Source organism: Gigantopelta aegis, chromosome 4 (genome assembly GCF_016097555.1).
Source record: "Gigantopelta aegis isolate Gae_Host chromosome 4, Gae_host_genome, whole genome shotgun sequence".
Classification (NCBI taxonomy): domain Eukaryota; kingdom Metazoa; phylum Mollusca; class Gastropoda; order Neomphalida; family Peltospiridae; genus Gigantopelta; species Gigantopelta aegis.
In genome coordinates, this window is record NC_054702.1 from 82961044 (window position 1) to 82987670 (window position 26627).

The 26627-nt window shown below is 34.7% G+C and overlaps 2 protein-coding genes across 4 annotated transcripts in view; both read right to left on the reverse strand.

The window, feature by feature from the left end:
- The window catches only part of LOC121371227 (serine/threonine-protein phosphatase 2A 56 kDa regulatory subunit epsilon isoform-like), a 60702-nt gene extending 50008 nt beyond the window's left edge, over nt 1-10694 (reverse strand). For 2 of the 3 annotated variants that reach the window (XM_041496961.1, XM_041496962.1), the window contains exon 1: nt 10237-10694. In XM_041496961.1, the coding sequence (XP_041352895.1) occupies nt 10237-10378 (142 nt within the window). In that variant the 5' untranslated portion in view covers nt 10379-10694. Of the gene's footprint in view, nt 1-2533; nt 2634-10236 lie in introns of those variants that run through there. The other variant, XM_041496963.1, reaches the window with a different exon arrangement.
- A 5130-nt stretch (nt 10695-15824) lies between these two features.
- Nucleotides 15825-26221, reverse strand: LOC121371229 (mitochondrial import receptor subunit TOM20 homolog). The gene is made up of 5 exons (XM_041496964.1): nt 26023-26221; nt 23697-23743; nt 22696-22777; nt 19454-19596; nt 15825-16244 (listed from the first exon to the last, which is right to left on the reverse strand). The coding sequence occupies exons 1-5, from the start codon at nt 26144-26146 to the stop codon at nt 16176-16178; spliced, it is 465 nt and encodes a 154-aa protein (XP_041352898.1). The 5' UTR covers nt 26147-26221; the 3' UTR covers nt 15825-16175.
- Between the last annotated feature and the right edge of the window lie 406 nt (nt 26222-26627).

Below are 26627 nucleotides of genomic sequence, written 5' to 3' on the forward strand. Positions count from 1 at the left end.
TTTCAAATTATAGTATACATATATACATGGGTACTTTAAGTTTATGTAAATACACTGAATAAATTTGTGGTTGTATAAAAACAAACCTGATTGGATAGACCTGTTGAATATGCTTCGGTGTAATTATAGAGAATAATTGTTGGTACCACATGGCATTTGGTGTTGTCATAAAATACTTATAAATGCAGTAATGGCACCTGATATCTAGCTCAGTCAGTAGAGCGCTCGGTATCAAATCTGTTTGTGGTTTTCCCTCCCTCCCAACTAGTGCCCCAAAACTGGTATATCAAAGGCCATGGTATGTGCTATCCTGTCAGTAGGACAGTGCATATAAAATATCTCTTGCTGCTAACATTTCCTTTAAAGACTATGTGTCACAGTTACCTAATGTTTGATATTCAATAGCTGATGTGCTCCAATGTTGTTAAACAAAACAAACTTTAACTGTTATATACATATATACTATCAAGTGATATGTAACATGAATTCCTAATACTAGCTTGCAGTATATGTCAAAGTATTCCCTTACAAAGGCAGCCATCGAAATACTCAACAGCAGTCAGCAATGCACTTGCAAAAACCTGTTGCAAGATTTATCTGCCAACTTGTAAAACTTAAATTTTTAATGTATTATTCTGCTATGAAATTATATTTTTAAAAATTGAAAATTAAATATTAAATTTTGTTCCACTGATTTTAGTAAGAAAAATGTTCAAAATAATTTTTATTTGCATATGAATATGTGTCAATTTTCATCTATAAAACCATATGTTCAGTTTAAATATATATTTATAGGTCACTGTATCGTATGTATTGGTGTTTTAACACGTCAAATTTTTATACACAAAAACTGTGTAAGAATACGAATTCTATATATAGGCCTACATAACAGTGGAGGATCCAGATACAGTGCTCCTGACCCACCCACTCCCACTTTAAGAAGAAAATGGTTTATTTAACGACGCACATTTTATTTATGGTTATCTTTTCAATTAACAGCAAAGGATCTTTTATATGCATCATCCCATAGACAGGATAGCACATACCACAGCCTTTGATGTACCAGTTGTGGTGCACTGGCTGGAGCGAGAAATAGCCCAATGGGACCAATGAGGTGGATCGATCCCAAACCGACAGCACATTAAGCAAGCGCTTTACCACTGGGCTACGTCTAGCCTCCCACTTTAAGAAAAAAGAAGAAAAAAGGGCAAAACAACCATGTAATGATAAATTTGTACCACCTCCTTTTGAAGTAGAAATAAAACACAAAGGTTGGGGGGGTTTGGGCGGTAGGTTTTTTTTTTTACATTGTCATACTGGAATTTAAATCAATTGCATCCATATTGGAAAAAGTAAACATCTGTCAAACTTTGATTGATTATCAAGATAAATGGTCTAATCATAGTGTATTTATGTTACATGTACGCATGCGGACAACATCGTTTCTAAACAGCGAATCTATAAGTTCATTACGGGTACATGTAATGTGATGTCATACATACCTGTACCCCATACAAACAAGCAATCTAAATGTCTCTATTGTCTGTACTTATAAGTCAATGCATGCACGGGTGAGATGGGGGTACAATTGCAGTATAATTTAACACTGAGATAGGATACACAAGACACACGTTTCATAGTAGATGCTGAAAATTGTTTCATTGTTACCTTCCGAAAGTGAATATTATTTTGATGTATTTTTTGTTTACTATTATGCAAAACACTACACTGGAAAGATGTAGCCGCCTACTTTTCAAAGATAATGAACACTGAGTATTAATAACTGAACATAGTTCCTCAATAAAAACAGACAATATTATTCACAAAAAGGTTTTATTTTTAATGTGAATTTCTTATCTCTTTTAAAAAGTGTAAATTGGCACTTACATGTGCATTATACTTTTGCAAGTAGGTCATATTTAAAATCTAAATCATGAAAATTACTGTAGTTACACAATTTACTGTTTGAACAGTTGGCAGTTTTTTAATTGGTAGTGACAAAAATTTGCAATCTTCCCTCAAATATATATATGTAACTAGTGTATGTAATGACCAACATTATATACATGTACAGAAGTGGGGGCCTTTTCAGCTCATGGCATTCACATATTTTGATAACATTTTAATTAAAACATTGTTTTCAGAACTAAAAATTAGGGATTTGACGTATAGCTAATGTAAACTTACAGGTGGACTAATAGGCAAAATTATAAAGACTAAACTTGCATAATGATTAATAAGTAAATATTAAAATGGCAAATAAGAAATATTTTTTTACTAACTCACATTTTACTAGAAATCAGTGCTTTGTACTTTACTGTAATTGTTTATTTCTTAAAATGTAATATTAGACATGTAAATTGTGTAGCTATATCTTGACTAAATGCTGATAGTACCAGTACTGACTGCAAGCTCCTCTTAAACTGAACATTATATTTGATTCCATACATGTCCAGCTTAGCGGGGTTCCACTGTAATTTTCTTAATAAACTGATCCAAAAGGTAAACACACTCCGCCATGCGTGAGCTGTACCTTTAAGTAACTGAGGTGAAAGGGCCTTTGACGTCTTTGCCATCTTTTCAGAAACTTCCTATTTCATCTGGTACCCAGAAGTCAATGAGCTTGAACTGCAGCAGATTGGTTGTCTTCCCCTGCCTAAATGTCCACCCAGAAACACAATATATTACAACTGCATGCTAGTAATACCCAGTAGCACTGCATTGTTTATAATTCAATTTTAAGATGTACATGTATGCATATGTATAATCGTGTTTCTAAACTTCAAATATGAATAGCACATGAATCAAATTTACATAACGAACAGTTCACAGTGCACAATTCATTGTCTGGAAAGGCGAGTGATCACTCCTGCTCCCTTTCACACTCACCTGGAAAGTTTTAGGAGAGCTGCAAATTGATTGCTTTGCAATAAAAAGTTTAATGAATTTTATTTGAAATGTCATGTGATTGCAAGCCTGGAATAATTTTTAAAGAAGAGTGATCTTCAGCCTTCATTGATTTTGCTTATGACAAAAACTTGATTCAGGGACATGAAATATTAAAGTGTTAAAAGGACACAATGTTCATAGATCTATACAAAGAGTCCAACAACACCAATCCAGTGAACCCTACCAAATTTCACTAATTAATAAAATTTCATTTTGAAAAATATTTGTATTATTGTTCAATTTAAGTCATTACAATTTATGTCACAAATTTTGCATCTTCCCCCCCCCCCCCCCCCCATTTTTTGTTAAATACATGAGCCTAGTATATATGGTGTATAATTTTGCCAGTTAACAGAACAATCTTAAAACCAAAGTTATAAATGTTTATGTCCGACTTTCAATTCAAACTATTTTTCCAATTTTGTCACATGTATGAATGAAAATTCAAAAAATCAAAATTACATCCCTGAAAAAAGCAGTAATTCAGTGAGCATTTTGGGGTGGGGTTTTTTGGTTTTATTGTATGTATGACAAGACTTGTTAGGAAAGTAATCTTTCAAGGGGGGGGGGGGCACTAGCATTACTTCTGTGTCACATTTTAGTCTTCCCACTGGCACTTGCATTAATTTAGGGATGCATTAATTTCAGTATCTACAGTATATATATATATATATATATATATATATATATATATATATAAAGAGTTTCATCGCAAAATGTGATAAACAGCACTATACACACCCAATCCTAAAAACTTTTAATTCCCAACCACTATAAACACTATGCCAGTTTCTCTGCAATCTGCGATATATCCTTAGACAATAGTATCGCGTTTTGATAAAAAGTGTGTTTGTCTACATGTGAACAGTGTTTAAGTGGTGTTCGCATAATGGTTTTTAATATGGCATTTATCGCGTTTTGCGATGAAACTCTTCATATATATACACCTGCAAGACATTTAAAAGATAATAATAACATGTTACCTTATTCAAATAGTCAGGTGTCAATTCTAAATAAAGGTTAGAATCCAACATGATACTCGCAAGTATAGGGGCCCCCGATCTTGCATAAAAATTATGCACCTTGTCCATGTACAAAAGTAATAGTCTTATATGACACAATACTGGCTGGACTGGTTAATACATAAATGGAACAATTACTCTCAGTATTAAACAAAATACTGTAATCAGATCATACAGGCCCGTACGCAGAAATTTTTATGGAGGGTGCGTAATTGATGGCCCAAAGGGCTGGAGTTGCTAGGGGGGTCCGGGGACATGCCCTCCCCCCCAATTTTTTAAAATCTAGAATGCAGGAGATGCATTTTCCTGCATTCTGGGAGGTAAATTTGAAATGTTTCTTTGCCTCAGTTCACATCGTCGGACTATTATTATTATTTTTTTACACATCCACTGACAGACCTCGGCAGACTATGGGGGGTGCATACGCATCCCCCTGCGTATGGGCCAGTCATAGTCATTTCGTATCTTAATAATTTTGCACATGTAATAGTCTTATTGTACCACATTTGTGGAAAGCCAGTTTGTACCACACAGTGTTCTCGTTGGTCCATTTAAATGGGCGGCCCACCCCGTCCTTTCATGTTCTCAGCCCTCCTTTATTTTTCTGCGCCCCTCTTTATTTTCCAGCACCTATCTCCGCTATTTCCAAATGCACACTTTTTTCCACACATAAAAAACCCACAACGATCAGTCTGCACACTGGACATGAAAGAAAACAAACCGCGTTGTGTACAAAGTAGCAATTGACGAAACATTAAATTTTACGATAGTTATCTTAACGTAATTTAACAGTATTTTTAACAGCCTCTATTTTGTCCGATACCTGTATCCATTTGTATGTTTAATACACACAATAAAAGTTATATTTTATTTGAACAATGAAAACATTTTTACTTTTTACGGATTCAGCAATCTCCGATTGAAAAACCCCTCCACTTATTTAGCGCCAAATTTGTCACGTGATCAGAACGGTCATTCTGTCTTTTGTTTCCACTAACTATCGTATGATATTTTGTCCTCAATTGCAGATATAATTGGTTGTAATGGATGATTTTTACTTCCTGTCATTTCTGTTTATTCAGCAGTTCTTTATGAAATATTGTAAACTTTTCATTTTGGGGGTATACCACCGCTTATAAAAACGACGGAAGTGGTAGTGTTTATCATTAAAATCATTTATCTTGGGTGCCAAATAATATATACACCGCCTTTACAAAAACGAAACTACTTTTTATCAGCTGGCGTTAATATTTTATCACAGCGATCGATTCATTCAATGAAGATGGAAATAACAAAAAATGTATCCGACATTAGGGGATCACTTTACAAACATCTTTATTGTTTTTTGTATATCTTGAAATCTTTATTAAAATAATGTTAAAACTTTGATCGGTTCAGCAAAACCGGAACTGCCCATGAATGTCAGACCGATAACATGTTTGGTTCAATTAAAAGACGAGTCTGTTTGTATTTCGTATAAACTTTTGTGCACTTTTTTGTAGGCAAAATAAGGAGTATGTCTTTCTACAAAGTCTACCAACACACAACAATATGGTAAGAGTGTGGTGCCGCTCGGCCGCCCTCCTTTAATATTCACCCAGCGAGAACACTGCCACAGTCACTGTAATCTTTTTGACACTCTAGCCTTTTTACTCTTGAGGCAATCTACAAACTGATATAATTTCTGGAAAAATCATTCATTAATATAGTAACACTTTTCAGAAGGCTATTTTTGAAGGATTTTGAGATGGCTATGATTTAAAATTAATGGATATTACAGGCCCACAGATTTCACAGAAACAATCGTTTCTGGTACCGTATCAGTAAAATTACGGAACAGAAATTTTGTTTCAAATGATTATAAGAGAAAGAAATGTTTTATTTAACGACGCACTCAACACATTTTATTTACGGTTATATGGCGGCAGACATATGGTTAAGGACCACACAAGATATTGAGAGGGGAAATCTGCTGTCGCCACTTCATGGGCTACACTTTTCGATTAGCAGCAAGAGGTAAAAAATTGTCATTTTAAGGGCGCGTGTGTGTGCACATATAAACTATTTTCTGTAGTCTAGCAGTTGTATACATGTACTAGATCTACACACATACATTGGCATAAAATGTCAATTAAGATTTAAGAATTACACCTTTATAGGTGCAGACCCTAGTTTTAACCTGTAAAAAATGGACACTAAGTTTAGTTAATTTACAAAGCTGTATCTCATTTGGATAAAGTTACAATAAGAGTCTGTGATGTTAAAACAGGAAATATCCTTAAAAATAGACACAGAACTTGAATCAATACACCGTTACTTTTCAGACACACATGTATGCATTTTTTTATATATGAAAAATGCTATTTTTGGTATTACAAACACCAGGATGACCAGAAACAGTTCTACGGAAATGGATAATCTAAAGAATAAGTAATGTTTGATTTCAGTGATCATAAACGGCTTTAATAATGTTTGATTTCAGTGATCATAAACGGCTTTAATAGTGAAAAATATGCTGTAAGTGTTTAAAAACTAGGGTCTGTCCCTTTAAAATATTAGTTTTTCACATTAAAATTTAAAATAAATTTAAGTGTACAGAAGGCCTTTCTCTTATGTAATACAAACTATTTTTGTAGAATTAAACTAAGTATCATTATACCATGAAAGGACATTATGTTAGCACTGTTGATCATACTGTTTAATCCAATATAATTATATTCACATTTATTATCACAAGCTGACATTTGACTCCACCACCTGACACAATCTCAGCTCAGTGTCCATTGTGCTATGAACTGCATCAACTGAGGTCGACCACAGGCCGCAACCATCATTTTCGCTTTGTATAATATATAACATATATTAAACAATAACTTTTTGAAATGATATATTTGACAAAAATGGTACGAAAAACAAAATACTGGCCAGTGAAAAGTAGTCCATTTACTAGACCTAGCAGATGAAATAAAAATTCACCTGGTAAACAATCAAAAAATATTGCAGGTAATTTTTTAAGAGACAGATCTATGTATTTACAATTAACTAATCTGGTATTTAGCTCATGATTCTGTCATATTTTAAAGGGATGCTTGGGCAAGGCTTTTGGACTGGTATAGTTAATTACATGCATATTCAACAATATTTAATGCACATTATTGCTTAATTTTAAACAGAAAGAACACTGAATTAAGTATATAAGTATGTACCGTTCATGTGGGGGGGGGGGGGGGGGGGGGGGGTGGGAGGGGAGAAGAGGAGCAGGAGTTAGCTCAGATGTTTGAGTGCTCGGTATTTTCCCCCTATTTGGGGTATTGAATTAGCCATATCAACTGGGTATTGCACTAAACACTACAAATGACGTAGTCGAGTACTCCAACCACTCGACCACGCAGTGGATCAACAAGTGAAACTGCATTTTAACCTTCTGAGTACTGCAGGCGAGATATCTTAACAGCAATGGCGGCATGTCGCGGTCATTTTCAGGGATCGATAGCTGAGTGTGACAGCTATTTTGATAATAAATTTGATCGTTTTACCAACAACGAAAATCACGATATATTGGGATATGAATCGTAGTTCGTTTTTTTTTTTTTTTAATTCTGGTCAGGAAGCCACTGTTATTGGGAATAATGTACATAAATACTGGACAGCTGGCCGCAACTGCTCGTAAGTAAATGCAACAATAACTGATCTAAAATAACATAAAAATTAGAAAAATACACGATAATACTTACCGATTAAAATATGAACTTTATTTTATGTATTTATAAAACATTTAAATGAATATATGTAAGTAAAAATTATAAACATGTATTCACTCAACATGATTTTTGTCAAAAATTAATCCAGTAGTCTAAAGGTTAATACTTATAAATCTCATAGGGTGTATTTTGACGGAATGAACCAAATGTCTACGGAATAAAACAAAGATTTAGTCCCATAATGCCTCATTCTGTCTTCTGTGCTATATTTCTTTCAAAAGCACCATCAATAGCACCCTTGTGGAGGAAATTTTACACAGAATAGTCAAAATGTCTAATTTTTCAAAGGTAAAACATAGCAATACTGGATTACGAAATATAACAAATTGTTTTAAAAGGTATTGTATATAACTATCGCTAACCCTAACCTAATTCTAACAAATATTTCTTTAAAATTGTTATGGGGGAAAATAAGGAACCCTTGCCTCCAAAAAGTGTGCCACAAATGGTAAAGGCTGTGGTATGTGCTTTCTAGTCTCTGGGAAAGTGCATATAAAAGATCCCTAGCTGCATTAGGAAAAATGTAGTGGGTTTCCTCTGATGACTACATGTCATTTAATTACCAAAACGCTTGACATCCAATAGCCTACAATTAATTAATAAATTTGCTCTAGTGGAAAGGAAGTGGTTTATTTAACGACACACTCAACACATTTTATTTTATGGTTATATGGCGTCGGACATATATCGTTAAGGACCACACAGATATTGATGGAGGAAACCCACTGTCGCCACTTCATGGGCTACTCTTTTCAATTAGCAACAAGGGATCTTTTAGACACCCATAGACATGATAGCACATACCACGGCCTTTGGTGTACCAGTTGTGGTGCAGTTAGCAAACCTAGACTTTTCTAAAAGTTGAAATTCCTTGTTGCAAACTTGTCTATATTTTATACTAATGTTTGCAGCTAGCTAAAACACAATATCCAATAAACTTCCACAATTAGCAATAGTGGGAAAGTTTTTTTTGTTTTAAGGAAAATTTTGAGTTAAGTGTTAGTATGAGAGTAAACCGTCTGCCTATTATTAAACAGCAAGGGGTCTTTTGTATGTACTCTCCCACAGATAGGTTAGCACCATGTTGCCTTCAAAATCAAAATGCCTAGCCTTTTATAAATTTATAAGTTGCCCATGTAAAAAGATGCCTTTAAACACACCTACGTGGATAGTACTACATATTTCTTTTTTTTAATTAAATTATGAAATAGATATAAAAAATAAAATGGCCATAAGGTTTTTGTCCTTTTGAAAATTGTATTTAATGGGGAAAAAAACCTTATATTTAAAACTACACATAAAATATGCCCCCAAAACGTCACTTTACGATGCCTTACTTCATTTCTAGGGAAAACACTGTGATGAATGGTATTGTTGGTTTGCATAATGCATTTCTATAAATGCAGAGGTTATTTTGGGTACCGGTAGTCAACACCTTTATTTAATATCCATAAATAAAATTATTTTTCAAAACAAAATGTTTTTCCTACCTACCTACCATATATTTTTCCAGCATGTAATAGGAAACAAGTAAAAAAAAAAATCCGGCCTAATAAAAAAATTAAAAATTAAGTACAAATTATCAAATTATTACAAACTATTGGGGCGGCCACCACCATCCCTACCACCCCGAAATCTGACACCCTGTAAACTAAATTTGTATGAAAATAATTGATAAATCTCAGTGTTTTTTTTGTTTTTTTAATACTATAAGGAGGCCTAACAAAAATTGTACCATTTACAAAATATAAATATTAAGTAAAATTATTGTCAAAGTGAATAAAAACATAAATTAATGGTGCGGGAAGTGACTGTCAATGACAGTAAATTTGTTGATTATAATTTAACTGTTCTGTGAATCAGGTCTTAAGATCCACAATACATCATTAATTTACACTGATAAGTAAGAAACCCAATGGTATATTATTTCCAGGTCAATCTTACTGAAATAAGATCTTGTTGTCACTCTGTCTTGGTCTCGTTAAATCTAACATGAACATATGTCATTCATATCTAGGTGACCTGTGCCATAAAGTCAGTACTCATATAATTTAGGAAATGTTTAAAAAATATTTGTTAGTAAGCAATGTGTTAGTAAATAAAACTTGTTTGAAAATTTAATTCAGTGTCAATGGAATGAAAGCCGACAGTGCTGTGAAACTGACAGACAGCACTAGCTTTTTGTTGGTTTTTTTGTTTTAAAAGATTTTCTAATGAACTAAGCTTCATTATTTTACAACTAAATCTATCTTACAAATAAATGTAATAAACAATTATTTACGTTTTCACTAAAACTTTTGTTGCAAAATATAAACACCAGATATGGACAACTACTTTGGAACAGACTATAACCAGCCATGCCAATTTCACCGGTTGTTACATTACGTCAATCGCGATCAGTTATGTCCCATTTTCGTTGGGCTTAACTGGTGCTAATAATAAGATTATGTTATAAGTATGCATCTTTTTAACTACCCACTGGGGTATATTTATAACTGACATACCTTTAAGATGAGGCAAAGCCTGTAATTCTGGTGCATTTTTAGTCCGATAATGTGATGAACCCTGAGAACGTTTTTGCTTTTTAGACTTAATGGACGCTTTGGTGGAGAAAGGATCGATTCGATCCGTTACTTTTGCCGACATCGTGCACCCAACAAATGGTTGGCGAATTCGCCACGGTGTTTACACAGTTGTTGTGATTCTTTTTTCATAAATACAATCTCTGAAGTCCGAACATGGCTCCAGCTCAGTCATCGATAAATCCGTAGATACACTTGACAGCGCGTATCGCTTAAAAGTTTAGCCGCGAATATTCCTTTGCCCTACTCCATACACAATTATTCCGATCAGTTAACAGCAGAATATATACTCCAGAGTGAAAATCCTGAAACGGTGTTATTTTTGGCGTTTTCCATTCACAAACAGATTATCACAGGGTTGCTACTAATGGTTTCCTTGAAATCTCGTCCTGTGGCAAGTGTGTGAGATTTCAACGAGATGTTGTCGACCTCAATCTAGATTTGAGGTCACGAGGTCACGAAGACATGCACGAGCTATCAGTGTACTTAATTATGAATCTATTTATGTAAAAACTTTTTAAAAAACTGATTATTAAAATTTATAAATATACCCTGACCTAGAAAACTAAAAATAATTTATGAACGAACATGTTAAAGAACCCTGCATATTTTAGGTATTAACCTTCATTCTCACCCACCCCACAAAAAACCCCGAAGTTGCCAAACCCAAAACCTGCAGTGTTGTGTATTTTATTTAAATGAAGCATTTACAACAGAGTATCCATTTTTTCCCTTTGATGCCTCGTATTTCGATTTTATCTAAACATTAAAAAAAATTAGGTCACATTTAAATGAACATTTAGTGAAATAGACAACACCTGGCTGAACACCACAAGCCCGTAATGGAATGTATCTTCAGAATTGAGATAACATGCATGTAAACCATGTGAAGAAAGTTACAACGATAGTTTTGAAGTAGTCTTCATGGAGTGGAATGTAGCCAGTGGTAAAATGCTTGCTTGAGGTGTCGGTTTGGGATCAATCCCCATCAGTGGGCACATTGGGCTATTTCTCATTCCAGCCAGTGCACCACAACTGCTATATCAAAGACCGTGGTATGTGCTATCCTGTCTTTGGGATGGTGCAGATAAAAGAGCCCTTGCCACTAATGTAGCAGGTTTTCTCTCTAAGACTATATATCAAAAGTTTGATATATAGCTGATGATTAATAAATCAGTGTGCTCTAGTGGTTTTGTTAAACAAAACAAACTTGTTCTTAGTTCTTAGTCTGCTACACAAGCACAGTGGGGGTGGAGAGACTGAAATCGAAGATGCAAAGCAAAGTTCTAGGGGATTTGGTGGTATGCTGCTTCGGAAAGGTTTGAAAACTAGATGTCCCGAAATGCAATTTCCTGCATTCTACAAGCAAAATTCATCTCTAACTTAAGATTTACTACCAATAATATTTTTTATTCAGAATTGTGGGGGGGGGGGGGGGGGGGGGTGGGGGCTTGAGTCTGGTCTGCTACATCCTATTGCTAAATTTATTAGCAAAAACAGCTTAGCTTAGCTTAGTAACTTGTTTAACGTGTCCATATACCACTAAGGTTTCGAACACGCCTATCCCGAGTCCGGCCTCCGATAGGATCGGGAGTCTGACTCGGGACAGGGATGCAAAAAACCAAAAAAAACAGCCATTATTTTTGGCCATTCAACAATTACATAATGCTCAAGGTAGTCAGGGTTTCTGGATAATATGGGTATGGCAACATACCCCAATTTTCTGGCAGAATACATTTTGTTTAAGTTGACCTTTTGACAAAATTAATCACTCTTATCATTACTGTATGATTTTCTTAACCCTAACCCTAACCCATTTTCCTTCTGGGGGAGGCCCTCCCCATACCCTCTATCGACTTCGGTTGCATTCAGCACACACATTGTAAATACAGTTGTATTGAATTTCATAGCACCATACCCAAAAATGTCTTTCTGGCAGAAACACTGGTAGTGTATCACCAGATGTGTAGGAAACATAGGAGAGGGAGGATGTTTATCAAGAATTATGACTCATTTATGTTGGTCAGTGACACAATCTGTTTTGGCTTAAATTTAGTTAAGCCACTGACATAGATGGGGAGGGGCATAGAAAGGCAATCATACCCATCCCCCCTCCCACCACCATATATTTTTTATGTCACGACAATGTGGTTGCCCCCACCCCTCCAATGTGGGTACGCCTCCCCAATATAAAATCCTGGCAAGACCAGTGAGATCAGCTGGTATAACTACACCTGTATTTCTTGTGAAGAAATCTTTTGGTTCTTAGATTAAATAGAAACAATGATTTACTATTGTACTGATGTAATTTTTGTTGTTACTAAAGATTTAATATTTAAAAGTTACTTGAAGGCATATTGCCCGGTATGAAATTATATTCAGAAAAATTGACAACACTAACAGTCCTACATTAAAAGTGCAGACCCTAGTTTTAAGCCATAAAAAAAGGACACCAAGTTTAATTAATTTACAAATCTGTAACTCATTTGCATAAAGTTACAATAGAGTGAAAGAAGAGTCTGTGATGTTAAAACAGGAAATATACTTAAAAATAGACTAGAACTCGAATCAATAAACCCCTACTTCTCGGACACCAAAAATTGCATTTTTACAAATATAAAAAAATGCAATTTTTGGTACTACAAACACCAGGATGACCAGAAACACTTCGGTTCTATGGAAATGGATAATCTAAAGAATAAAATATAAGTAATGTTTGATTGTAGTGATCATAAACAGCTCCAATAGTGAAAAATATGCTGTAGTGTTTAAAAACTAGGGTATGTCTCTTTAAGGCAACTGATAAGATAGCAATAAGTTGTAAAGGCTACTAATGTTATTATTTTTTTTATCTTTGTATACTTTTCATCAAATGCTTTAAAAAAAAAGAGGTAATCTTTTATATATACTGGTACATATAGGGGACTACATAAGTACGCAGACACTAAATTTATAATATATATCTTCATAGGCATACAGGGTTATGTTTTTGTTGTGGGAACAGACTGATTTTAGCCTGAATTAAATGAAAATGCAATACACACAGAAAATATAATTAGTATTGGTAAAATTAAGTCATTATAAAAAGAAAATGGGGGGGGGGGGGCACATTAACAAACATCAAATAATTTTTAGAGGGGGTGAACTCAGTATTACCAAGCATTACATGGGGGAGTGGGTATAAAAAAAAAAAAAGAGCAGCAAAATTTGGCATTACATAATTATTGAATGGTCACCATTTGTTCCTTGATATAGTCTTAGAGGAAACCCGCCACATTTTTCCAGGAATCTTTTATATACACCATCCCACAGACAAGATAGCACATACCACAGCATTTGATATACCAGTCATGGCGCACTGGCTAAAACGAGAAATAATCCAATGGACCAATCGACAAGGACTGATCCTAAACCGACCGCACATCAAGTGAACTCTTTACCACTGGGCTATGCCCCCCACACCCCACCCCAAAAAATTAAGAAAACTTACTATTGTTGTATAACCTTTCATTTGACCAATCAAACACTGCTCTCTCTCTCTCTCGTCATAATACAGTATGTACACACACACACACACACACAACACACACACAGAGGTTGACATTTTGAACCAGATACCACATTAAATAATGGTAGACATTTTGACCATTGACAATATGTCAGCACACCATTCAGAAGGGTGAGCAATCACCCACTAGACTTGTGTTTGTTCCTAATGAATGAATGTTTAACTACAACCCAGCATGAAAAATGCATCAGCTATTGGGCTAACTATGGTCATGCAAAAATGAAGTGATGAATTGTGCCCATGTGCATATGATAAAAAAATTGTTTTTGTGTGCTCTGCCTCCTAAACATGCCACTGGTTAAAATTCTCCAGATTTTTTTGGATTATGGATTTTAGTACTACCTGAAATTTCTTTTTGTTCTTGTTCCTTGATGAAAAACACCTATCTGTTTTACAAAGTCCCTGTAAAATGTTCCTGATTTTTGTGTCCATAATGGCCTATCCACGTCAACATCAATTACCCCCAAAAAATGATACTTGTCTGTTGAAAGTGAAAACACCAACTTTATTAAAACTGTTGTTTGTCTTATAATTTGTAACCTATAATAAAGAATAGGAAAGGGTGACTAGCTTTAAAAGCAGTGGTTACATCTGAAAATGTATTACAAAGAGGTGGCAAAAAATACACACAGAATGTGCATTTGTTTGTCCATGTGGCATTTTCAAATAACAATAAAAAAATACCTTTGTTTTATCATCCTACATCTGAAACATCAAAGAATAGATAATGACACCTTGTTTTGCACTTAATAACTGGCATAAGAACCATCTGAACACTTCAGGGCCCGTGCTTATAAAACTTTTAAGAGTCCAGAATCAATCTCTAATAACATCTCACACATACAATTTGTATGACGTTGCCATGACGTTCACTTCACGTCCCATTCTATTACTCTAGAATCTAAAACTTTCCATTTAGATTGGTTCAAATATTCTTGATGGTATTCCCTGTACACAAAATATTGGTGGTGTTAAATTTCTATTAATGGATGACGAAAGATTAAGTTTATTCAGAAAAATTATTAGGCTCTTGTTGCTTTTTTCATTTATTCCAGAAAATATTTTATGCTTACAGGTTTGTCGACTGCAAATAATCTTATCTAAATGACAAAATCACTATCTCTGCACAAAACAGTCTTAAGTGACACTTTGTGAAAGCCATGTTTGCTCCCATGAATCACTACAAGGTACACCACCTATAGGAATACCATGACTACCCAGGACAATACGTCCTTTCTACTGTGTAGGAGAATTGACATACCAAAAGACTGGTTTAATACATCTAAACCTGCACAAGAGAGTGTGGTTAAATGGACTACTAGTTGTGTCAAAAAGTTATAATATTCGGTATTTGGAAAACTTGAGGATGTCCCACTCCCTTGGTACCACCGGTCATAAGCACAGCTTATAGTTGTCAAGTGCATTCAAATTATTTTGCTTTGTGGCCCCAAACATTCTCATAAGGTGTTTCTGTTCATATGGAGGGTTTTTTGTGTGTATTTTTGGAGTGGGAAATGGATACACTCTAAACATTTTAAAGCTGTAATCTAGTTTTAATAAATTTGTGTTTTTGTTATCAATTTCCCCATGACCTAAACATTAAAGGCTGTTTTATGTGTACTGTCCTACTTTTATCTATAAGAAAATGCATATATAAAATATCCCTTGCTGTTCATTTGATAAAAAGAATTAGCTTATGTGATAACACAAGGGCCCTTACTTATAAAACTTTTAGTCCAGACTCAATCTCTAATGATGTCACATGCATACAATTTGTATGGCATTGCCATGACGTTCACGTCTCAGACTATTAGTCTCAAGTCTAGACTCTAAAAGTTTTATAAGCACCAGGCCAGGTTTTCTTTAAATGTCTCAACTAAGTGTCGAAATAACACATCACACGAAATATACCATTCCGTGTCAATAATAATGGAACCAAAAATGCAGTGGAAACATATTTAATAAGACAAGTGAGTGTCAACATAACAAATACTTTAAATGACGCCATTCTAAAAGAGGTTCACTTGTTCATCATGAATAACGAATGCCACAGCAATAATATTATTTTATTCATAAACATTACTGACATACTTTTAGCACATAAAGCATACTGATGAAGTCCCATTTCTGATCCACTAGTAAATGCTCGACTTTTGAATGAAATGGATGATGTTTATTTAAAATATATTAAAACTTATGTAAATCAAGATGGTTTCGAAATGAAATACACCCCCCCCCCCCAAAAAAAAACAACCCCCGAACCCACTGTTTATAAACAGTGACTTTGGTAGAACTATTCTATGTCATCCTCAGCAAGGCCGGCAGATGTTGGCATTGATTGTGCTGCTGATCCAACTAGTCTCTGTAATAAATAAAAAACAAAAAATATATGTAGTTAAAACTTTGATTAGTCATCTCAAACAGAACTCAGGGAACTTTTTTTTTTTTTTTAGATTAGTAACATTTCTAATCAATTGAAAATTGATTAGCAACTACTATTTAAAGTTAACTTGGTCCAGCATATGTTATTTAATACATGTATATAGTAAACAACACAAAACATAATACTGAATCAACCAAACCCCCGAAGACTAAGGCTATCCAGCAAACATTTAACATCATAAGCACAGTTTAATCCATTATATATATAAAATAATATTGTTTGTTTCTTATTTTGAAATATTGTGAATATGATATACAATGTCAGCGGTCTATACAACAATGTCGCCGGTCTGTAGGAACATTATGTGAAGCGATGGGGTGGAACACATCCAAGTGTGTATGAGGGGGGAGGTACAAATATTTTGTTGTTGTTTATATAGTTTATAATAGGACTGACAAAAAAGCCAAACTAGAAATCCCCATCTTCTAGGTCCAATTCGGACTAGAGAAATGCACATGTCATGGACCTCAATTGTAAGGCCGTTTTACGACTAAAACAGTAATATAACATTTTACAAAATACACGTCGTAATTACAATCTAGTGGGTTCAAATGGTCTCTAAAAATATGTTTACATTTCATGGCTCTGCGATACTGATGAAAAACACGATTTTGCTGCAGAAATGATCCATGTAGAAATGTTACTTTGAGCAAACCCAGTGAAAAACCACCTCAAGGGTAGGCTTAAACCAGCAATACAATTGTAACACAGTGTTAAACTAGAGTTATTGAAAACCAGACGTGAAATGCACAGTAAAGATGACACAGGGTTTAACCTAGGTTTAACCCATAGGTTTCCAAAACCCACCAATAACCCATACAAATGAAATCGACCCAATGTGTTTTTAGTTGTCTTGGTGTTTATAGTAGCTCAAAATTAATTTTATATAAAACAAAAACTGTTATGTATTTCACAAACTAGGGTCAGTGGATTTCAGTAATTAGCAAAATACCAATTTTTCTGTTTTAAAACATTTGTTTTTTTAAAAAGTAATTGGTATAATGCTTTGAAACTAAAACAGATTCCTCCCATTTAACCAAAAAATAAATTATTTCAAGCAATTAATAAACAAAATGTAATTTTACGTATTTTTTTTGTTTTTTTTAATTAATTTCCGACAAAAACTGATATATTGGTTTGAAGCTAAAAGAACTTCCTCCTATTTAATCAAATAAAGATATTTTAAGTAATAAACAAATACTAAGTTTTATTTTTTTAACTTTAACTTTTTTTTTCTTTTTTTTTTGTGTTTGATATATATCATGGTCTGAAGCGAAACAAGATTCATCCTGTTCTTGCGGGAGGTTGCAATAACTTTCACAGGTTAAAATTAACATCTAGGTCATTAACCAGGGTTTGAAATAATTTGTATCCTGGTAGTCAATGGCGACCACATTTTTAAGTAGATGCCTAGAAAAAGTAGTGATAATCACCTTTGGCTCCTAACTGATCCCTAACTGGACTTAAATTTGTATTTAATCAAATCATGGTCAAAGTTAACGAAGCATGACCATTTTTGGTTGAATAAATATGTTGGTTATTATAATAATAATAATAGATATGAAAATATGAAATTAGTGATTTCCCATATTATTATTATTAACAACTGGTGCTTTTTTTCTTTCTTTTCAAGTATGTTATATGATAATTTCTTAAAGTATAAAAATGTAAACCCATCAAACTAAATTATCCTATTATTTCAGCTTGTCACATTGTGGGTTTTCTGTAGGTACAGAAATGCCATTCACAGCAGTGGAATCTGAAAATTACCATATTCACAAACAGAAGATTTAAAAATAATTATGGAACTCCAAGAATAGTTTTTTTATCTGGGTTAAAACAGCCCATGTAGACACAGTAACAGTAATAAAAAAAAATGTTAAAAAAACATTGTGGGTCCATTGTAATATCTACGCAACTAACATATATTTTCCTAAACTCTGAAGAGTGTTATTAAAAGAATATACTACAGGAACAAATTCACCAAATGTTGGACTCAATGTCTTTTTATCCATTCTTGAAAGTATGGGTTTTTATGTAGTTTCAAGTCCAAGCTTTTCTTGTTGCAATGTTACTTAAAGGCTAGGGGAGACAACTCAGGGTGTCAAGGTGCTATGTATCTGTTCAAAATGATGCCTCGAACAAACAAAAACCGTTTTGTAAAGATTGAAACATATGTTGCATTTATTAAATTACTCTGCTGGTAATAAATTAATATGATCTTTAAGCGATACAGTAGTACATTTCTCTTTTTGAACTCATTATTTGGGCACGGGCTATTCAAGTGGTACCAGAAAAAGTCTGGCGATATGTTGTTTTCACTTCGATACCACAATCTGTATCTATTCACTGTTGCCTGTTGAGGGTATATACCATTGTAAACTGATGGTGAGTGTTCTGTATTGTGATTGGTTAACTACATTATTTTTCCTGGATCAAAAGAAAATAACACCCGGAAAGCTAATGACGTCATTAAAAGTGACATCATTAGCAATTGGAATAGGCTAAGTTGACGGTTCAAGGGTCTACAGTTAAATTGTAGCCAGGTATTTATAAAAATAAATACCAAATATACAATTAGTTCCACAGAAAAACTATTCAGTTTACAATACAGTTGTAACGATACAGCGATACAGTATCATTTTGTAACACAAGGGCCACGATACGATACACTGATTCAGGACAGCTGTATTGCGATACAATACGATGCATTCATGTTTTAATATTTTTTTGTAAAAAAGCTGGAGCAGAAATTTACGAACTTACGAACATGCACAGTAGAGCAATGAAAACATAATTTCGACATTCTACTCAATACTGTTAAATACTGCAATTGCAGATTTCCAACTATATTTATTGCTGATGCTGTGATTCTTGACGCTATTTGCATAACAACTGCCTCATTATACACATGAATATATTTTAGAACTGAGTTGTGTATACTCATTGAAACGGATCTCCTATGCCAAATACAATACTTTTAAAAACAAAATAAAGTTCGGGCTACTCAAACATTGCTCGGGCAAGTCAAAGTGCTGACATAACTCGCCCGAATGGCAAGTCCAAGTGCACACCTTGAAGACAGGTATCTAAATTTAAAATTATATGTTAACTGTACGGCTCATTACCTGGCTGACTGACGGAAGTTTCTGTATAAGCAGCTGAAACACTTGTGGGGGTAACGTCTGCTGTAGAACTTGTAGAAGCTGCTGCGGCTGTCCACACACAGCAACAGCATTGCTGAGGTGCTCTACACCACCTTCAATGTCTCCTATAAAATAAGAAATCATTTGTCAACAAGTTGTATACTAGTCTACATTACAATGCTGAGGTGCTCTACACCACCTTCAATGTCCCTTATAACATAAGAAATCACTTTGTCACAAGTCGTATACTAGTCTACATTACATTACTGAGGTGCTCTACACCACCTTCAATGTCTCCTATAAAATAAGAAATCACTTTGTCACAAGTTGTATACTAGTCTACATTACATTACTGAGGTGGTCTACACCACCTTCAATGTCTCCTATAAAATCACTTGTCACAAGTTGTATACTAGTCTACATTACATTGCTGAGGTGCTCTACACCACCTTCAATGTCTCCTATAAAATATGAAATCATTTGTCAACAAGTTGTATACTAGTCTACATTACAATGCTGAGGTGCTCTACACCACCTTCAATGTCCCTTATAACATAAGAAATCACTTTGTCACAAGTCGTATACTAGTCTACATTACATTACTGAGGTGCTCTACACCACCTTCAATGTCTCCTATAAAATAAGAAATCACTTTGTCACAAGTTGTATACTAGTCTACATTACATTACTGAGGTGGTCTACACCACCTTCAATGTCTCCTATAAAATCACTTGTCACAAGTTGTATACTAGTCTACATTACATTGCTGAGGTGCTCTACACCACCTTCAATGTCTCCTATAAAATATGAAATCACTTGTCACAAGTCATACATCAATCTACAATACATTACTGAGGTGATCTACACCACCTTTAATGTCCCCTATAAAATAAGAAATCGCTTGTCATAAGTTGTGTACTAGTCTACATTACATTACTGAGGTGCTCTACACCACCTTCAAAAGAAAGAAAGAAATGTTTTATTTAACGACGCATTCAACACATTTTATTTACGGTTATATGGTGTCAGACATATGGTTAAGGACCACACAGATTTTGAGAGGAAACCCGCTGTTGCCACTACATGGGCTACTCTTTTTGATTAGCAGCAAGGGATCTTTTATTTGCGCTTCCCACAGGCAAAATAGCACAAACCATGGCCTTTGTTGAACCAGTTATGGATCACTGGTCGGTGCAAGTACACCACCTTCAATGTCCCCTATCAAATAACAAATCACTTGTCACAAGTCATACATCAATCTACAATACATTACTGAGGTGCTCTACACCACCTTCAATGTCTCCTATAACATAAGAAATCACTTGTCACAAGTTGTATACTAGTCTACATTACATTACTGAGGTGCTCTACACCACCTTCAATGTCCCCTATAAAATAAGAAATCACTTGTCACAAGTTGTATACTAGTCTACATTACATTACTGAGGTGCTCTACACCACCTTCAATGTCCCCTATAAAATAAGAAATCACTTGTCACAAGTTGTACATCAATCTACAATATATTACTGAGGTGCTCTATACCACCTTTCATGTCCCCTATAAAATAAGAAATCACTTGTCACAAGTTGTATACTAGTCTACATTACATTGCTGCAGTGCTCTATGCCACCTTCAATGTCCCCTATAAAATAAGAAATCACTTGTCACAAGTTGTATACTAGTCTACATTACATTGCTGAGGTGCTCTAGCATTTTGTATTAACAAGGCTTGAAATTGACATATCCTTTCTGATAATCAGGTTCACAAGCAGTTTTTTGTTATCATTACAAACAAGTTTATATCAATACGTGTGGATTAGAACTGTCTCAATTTCTAGCATTTCTTTCAAAAATAAAATTTGTCAACCAAAGATTGTTTGCTACTGCACAAATTGACGAAGTAAAAATCTATTCTGTGAGAGATCTAAAAATATACTAAACCTGATTGCAGTTTTTAATTTAATCCATTACTGTGATGTCACAACATCATGTTAATTGTAGATTATTTTTGCTGTGACTATAATTTACATTATTTTATGAACAATGTGACTGGACATTTTTCTGTGAAGGAAGAAGGAAATGTTTTATTTAATGACACACTTAACACATTTTGGTTAAGGACCACACAGATACTGACAGAGGAAACCTGCTGTTGCCACTTCATGGGCTACTCTTTTCGATTAACAGCAATGGACCTTTTATATGCACCATCCCACAGACAGGACAGTACATACAACAGCCTTTGTTACACCAGTTGTGGAGCACTGGCTGGAATGGGAAATAGCCCAATGGGCCCACTGACAGGGATCGATCCTAGATCGATCACGCAGAAGACGAGCGCTGTACCACTGAGCTACATCCCGCCCCCTTTCCGTGGATTCAAAATGGTAACTAACAGAACTTGTACATCATAAAAGATGCAACACCTTATATGTGCTATGCATTTATATAATTGGAACAAGCTCTAAGGAGCATATTCACTTCTATAGAATTAGCAGCTAAATTGTTCAATTCAGGGCCAAGAGTGGATTTTTTTAATGTTGTTTGGGATTATTAGTTTTATGACACTAGCTAATGTTTCCATACAAATTTTGCTTTAAATCATATAGTTATGGTCTTGATATATGGAAAATAGTTTTACATTTTAAATGAAGAATGGATTAAGTTGGAGAATGAACTCAAAACTGAGGGTTTGTAAAAAATAAAAAACCTCATTAATGATTACTTCACACTTACTTGTTAAATTTCCATTACTTTTATGTACCTTTTCACAACAAGAGGATAATGAGCCTACACAGTCACGCGAATAAATTGCTGATCCAACCTACCATACTAGTGAAGTGCACAACACCCATTTTCCTGCTGGCTCAGATTTACCAAATTCATGATTTTGTTTTCATTGGGTTAAGGATGCTTCCAAATTTAGTTGGAAATGCCTTCAAATGGTCTTAAACTAGTAGTTGTGAAGAAATTATAATTTAAATAATTCTCTATACAACAAAGTTTACCCCTCCCTAAGCACAAACCCAGGACCCTACATTAATGAAATTCATAACTATGATGAACCATCTAATGACTTTTACATATAAGAAGACTATTTGGCCATAACATTTCTGGAAGTAGACAAAAATATTAAAATAATAATAATAAGTAACATTTTCTCATTTTAACAATTAATGCTGGCTTATCAATATTCTCTCTAAAAACAATACACAGAAATAACCTGTTGCCAAGAGTTCTTCCCCTTGCTGTACTTCTTGCAAAAAGAACTTTTGCATTGCTTCTGGATTACTCAAATCAGGAAACTAAAAATGTAAACGAAAACACAATTTATAATATTTTAGCATCATACCTGATTTTACAGTCAAACACATACACAATGTAAAAAATAGTATATATAAAGAATTAATAATAATGGGGTATAGAATATATATATTATTTCAATCCTGGATGTATTGTCCTACCTATGGGAATGTGCATATAAGGATAATATGATGCAATAGCATATCTACTAGTCTACATATTTGGAACTAGAATCCCAGGGGCTAATTTCACAAAACATTTTATGTTTAAGTCTATCACTAGCAGTGATATATAGCATCTATTTCACATAGAAAATTACATCATTATGGAAGATGGAGCTTTTCAAGGACAAAAGAAAATGAAAAATGTGTACTTCTAATTAAATTTGTTGTAGTTTAATAGTAATAATAATTGTGGTTTAGTCATAAATTTATGTTTACGATGTTTTGTGAAATTGGGAACTGATCCATAGCCAGCTGGTGCCATCTGGAGATGCGGGGGGCCTCATTTAGTTTATGGAGAGACGGGCATACTTAATTGATATACACGCTATAGCTAAGTCTAGAATATTCAGAACACAGCATAAGTCTTGTTCACCAAGTTCTTAATGTTACTGTACATATTGTACAAATGATCCAAGCTTTTGTTGAGCCAGAATACTAGTACTGTTGGAGCCAAAAACACAAAGACAGAATAGACACATGGGGATTCTGCTCTTCCGTGGTTTGTTGCAACTATTCATGATGAAATACTGAAAGATTTGTTTTTAGGAAAATCACTAATTTCAGAATAGCATATTGTTCAAGCCCTGTGTTAGGTACAAAACAATAGCATACAGATAACAGATAACAGATAAAAATATGCTGAAGTAACGCTAAACAAATATTCTTTTCTTTTCACAACCTCCAATATGTTATTTACCGGTGTTGAAGATTTTGTTGACTTTTCTGTTCTGGCCTTCTTGCGTTCTATAATGAAAAATCAATATATATATATATATATATATATATATATATATATATATATATATTATATTGGTTAAAATTTTATTTAAAAATTAAATTTACAAAATCTAGACACTGCCCATAAGAATCCGTGCTAATTTTGAGAACTACCTAATCAAAACCTCAACAGACTTGGGGGCAGACGCTGGACAAATCTGTATGATGTTTCTGCCAGAAAGACATTTTTGGATATGGCGCTATGAAATTGAAAATGGGCAGAATTTTAAAAATAGCAATTAGTAAAAAAAGTTAACAGAATTAAAAAGAAATTAAATAAAAAGTTACAAGCCAAAAATAAAAAGAATTGACCGCTCGGCCGAATATTTATATAATTTGGAGTATTTTAGGACAGTCCCAAAATAAATAAGAGAAAGAAGAGAGGATCGGACTATTTAATAGTATTAAAAAAAAAAAGAAGTAATTTTGTCATAAAATTTTGAACAGAGGTCTAAAAGTTTAAAGTCCAATCTATATATATATATAGTCTGGGCCGGGGGGGGAGGGGGGTGAGTTTAAGGTGGGAGGAATTTGGAATACGAATTTAGTAGTTAGGTCAAGGGACCTAAAACCAAAAGGAGCTGCTACATTCGACTCATGTCTGGATAAAATTTAAAATCCAAAAAATAATATTAGAGTAATCGGCCAAAAAGTTGTTAGGGTGATTTGAGCAATTAAGAGGGTCTGCCTAAGTAAAGTGTGTCGGACTGTTTACAAAAAAATAAACATAAAATTTTGAACCATGGCCAAAAGATTTAAAGTCCAACTAAGCCCCAAAAAGGAGGTTTCTGTCCTAGGAGAGGTTTGGCGGAACTCATGGCAAGATGTTGGGGTGATCGGCCCGGAACCTCGGGAAGAAGTGAGGCAGGTCAATGTAGCACTCTCCCCGAAGTAGGGCTGGGCAATCTTCTGGAAGTATCAGCCTGATAATCATATGCACGATTGGATTATCCATGTCTGATTTAAGCAGTCCTTGCCGATACACCCCGTTCCGCTCAGACGTCAAGTAGAAAGTGAAACTCTTCTCGACGTACTGGAACTGGTACTGCCCCATACCAGATGGTGTTGGTCTCCAACTCTTGGGGATGAAGGGGCCTGGCAGTTGGGAAGTAGCAGTGAATTCCCCCTTGATACACTCATGGTACTCATGTATTTTTTTGGCAATTTCCGACAACCAAAAAGTTGGCAAAGATTTCCGCTCTAATACCACAACAATCCTATGTTTGACGTCAAATACCTTTACATCGATCATTTTCGAGTTAACTGATTAAAAAAAATCCACACATTAATCACTAATACACATACTAGTATTACTACAGAAAGAAATCCGACAGCACCCACATTCAGCTACGCTTCGTGACACTCCGTCGCAAGAATTACAAAGCTCGGTGACCTATTTCGTGACGTAGATCATGTGATCGCCCACTGGGCGATTCCGCCTTGTGCAACAGTTACAGGGGCCGTCTCATACCAAGCGACGTTATAACATGGAAGAGTTGGCTAATGGTTTCCTCTCTAACACAGTGATAAAATTACCAAATATTTGACTACCAATAGCCGATGATTAATGAATCAATGTGCTGTAGTGGTGTCGTTACACAAAACAAACTTTTTTTGGTGATTGTCGGGCACTTGTCATTTTGAGACGGCCCCTGGAAGACAGAATGGCTGAGTGGGCGATCATGTGACGCATCGTCACGATATAGGTCGGCGAACTTAGAATTCTGCTGTCCGGAGTTTGCCGAAGCTTAGCTGAATGAGTGCTGTCGGGTTTCTTTCTGTAGTGTGTGTATTAGTGATTAATATCTGAATTTCTTTTAATCAATCAACTCGAAAATTATCGATGTAAAGGTATTTCATGTCATCAAACATAGGATTGTTGTGGTATTAGAGCGGAAATCTTTGCAAACTTTTTGGTTGTCGGCAATTGCCAAAAAAATACATAGCTTGGTCTCCGACTGTAATGAGAGCGTATTTATGTCCAAATGTCTGTCTAGCTCTCTTACAGTCAGAGTACTCGGCTAGGGTGGACTATAGATGGAGGTCAAATTCATCCAATCAGCAAAGACGTTATTAATCTGTCTGATGAGCTCCAAAGATATTACAGAACTGAGGAAGATTTGGCTTAGTTGACATTGTATGCACTTTTGACTTAAATACTGTTGTTACTGCATACACTTCCTGGAGAACCAACAACACCAGACCATCGAAAATATCTATGCCTATGGTTGGGAAACTATACTTACTTTCCCGCAATTTTTGTTTAAACTTAGGATCACTTCTTCTCTTATGATCAAAATAAATGCAATAGCCAAGGAAGCAGAGACCAGCTCCCGCTGCTGCTATACTAAATGTTGATTTTGAAATCATAATTAAGGTTATTTTACAAGGTTAGGTGAACTGTACATGCTACCACGAGTTGTTTGTAACGAAATTAACTCTTCAAACGTGAGATAATTTACATCACATACACATACTAGTAATAATAAGCATAACCAATTCCTCTTTGTTATAGTCCTGAGATGAACGTATGAACGTATGAAGTTTTGTCTATCTCATTTGTCTCCCCCCCCCCCCCCAATCCTGTGTATTCTGTCTGTCTTCCCATACCACCCAAGCTCTGTTCCGCCCGCTTGTCCGTCTGTGTGTCATTATCTCACAGATTGACTCAAAGAAAAGAATGAATGCAAGGACATCGTGGCATCATCGTTTTGGCTTCGAATACAATCAATTTTAAATATTTTTTTTATTATATGTCAGATCCATGTTTTAGCAAATAGTACAACATTTAAAATGACCCTAGTTTTTAAACACTACAACATATTTTTCAAAGCTGTTTTGATCATTTTAT

What these genes read in the sequence shown, in the direction of transcription:
- LOC121371229 (XM_041496964.1), bottom strand. Translation starts at nt 26,146, where the DNA reads ATGATTTCAAAATCAACATTTAGTATAGCAGCAGCGGGAGCTGGTCTC. An exon ending in CAACAAAATCTTCAACACCG is followed by an intron (nt 22,778 to 23,696) that starts GTAAATAACATA and finishes TTACATTTTTAG; the next exon opens with TTTCCTGATTTGAGTAATCC. An exon ending in AACTTCCGTCAGTCAGCCAG is followed by an intron (nt 16,245 to 19,453) that starts GTAATGAGCCGT and finishes TATTTATTACAG; the next exon opens with AGACTAGTTGGATCAGCAGC.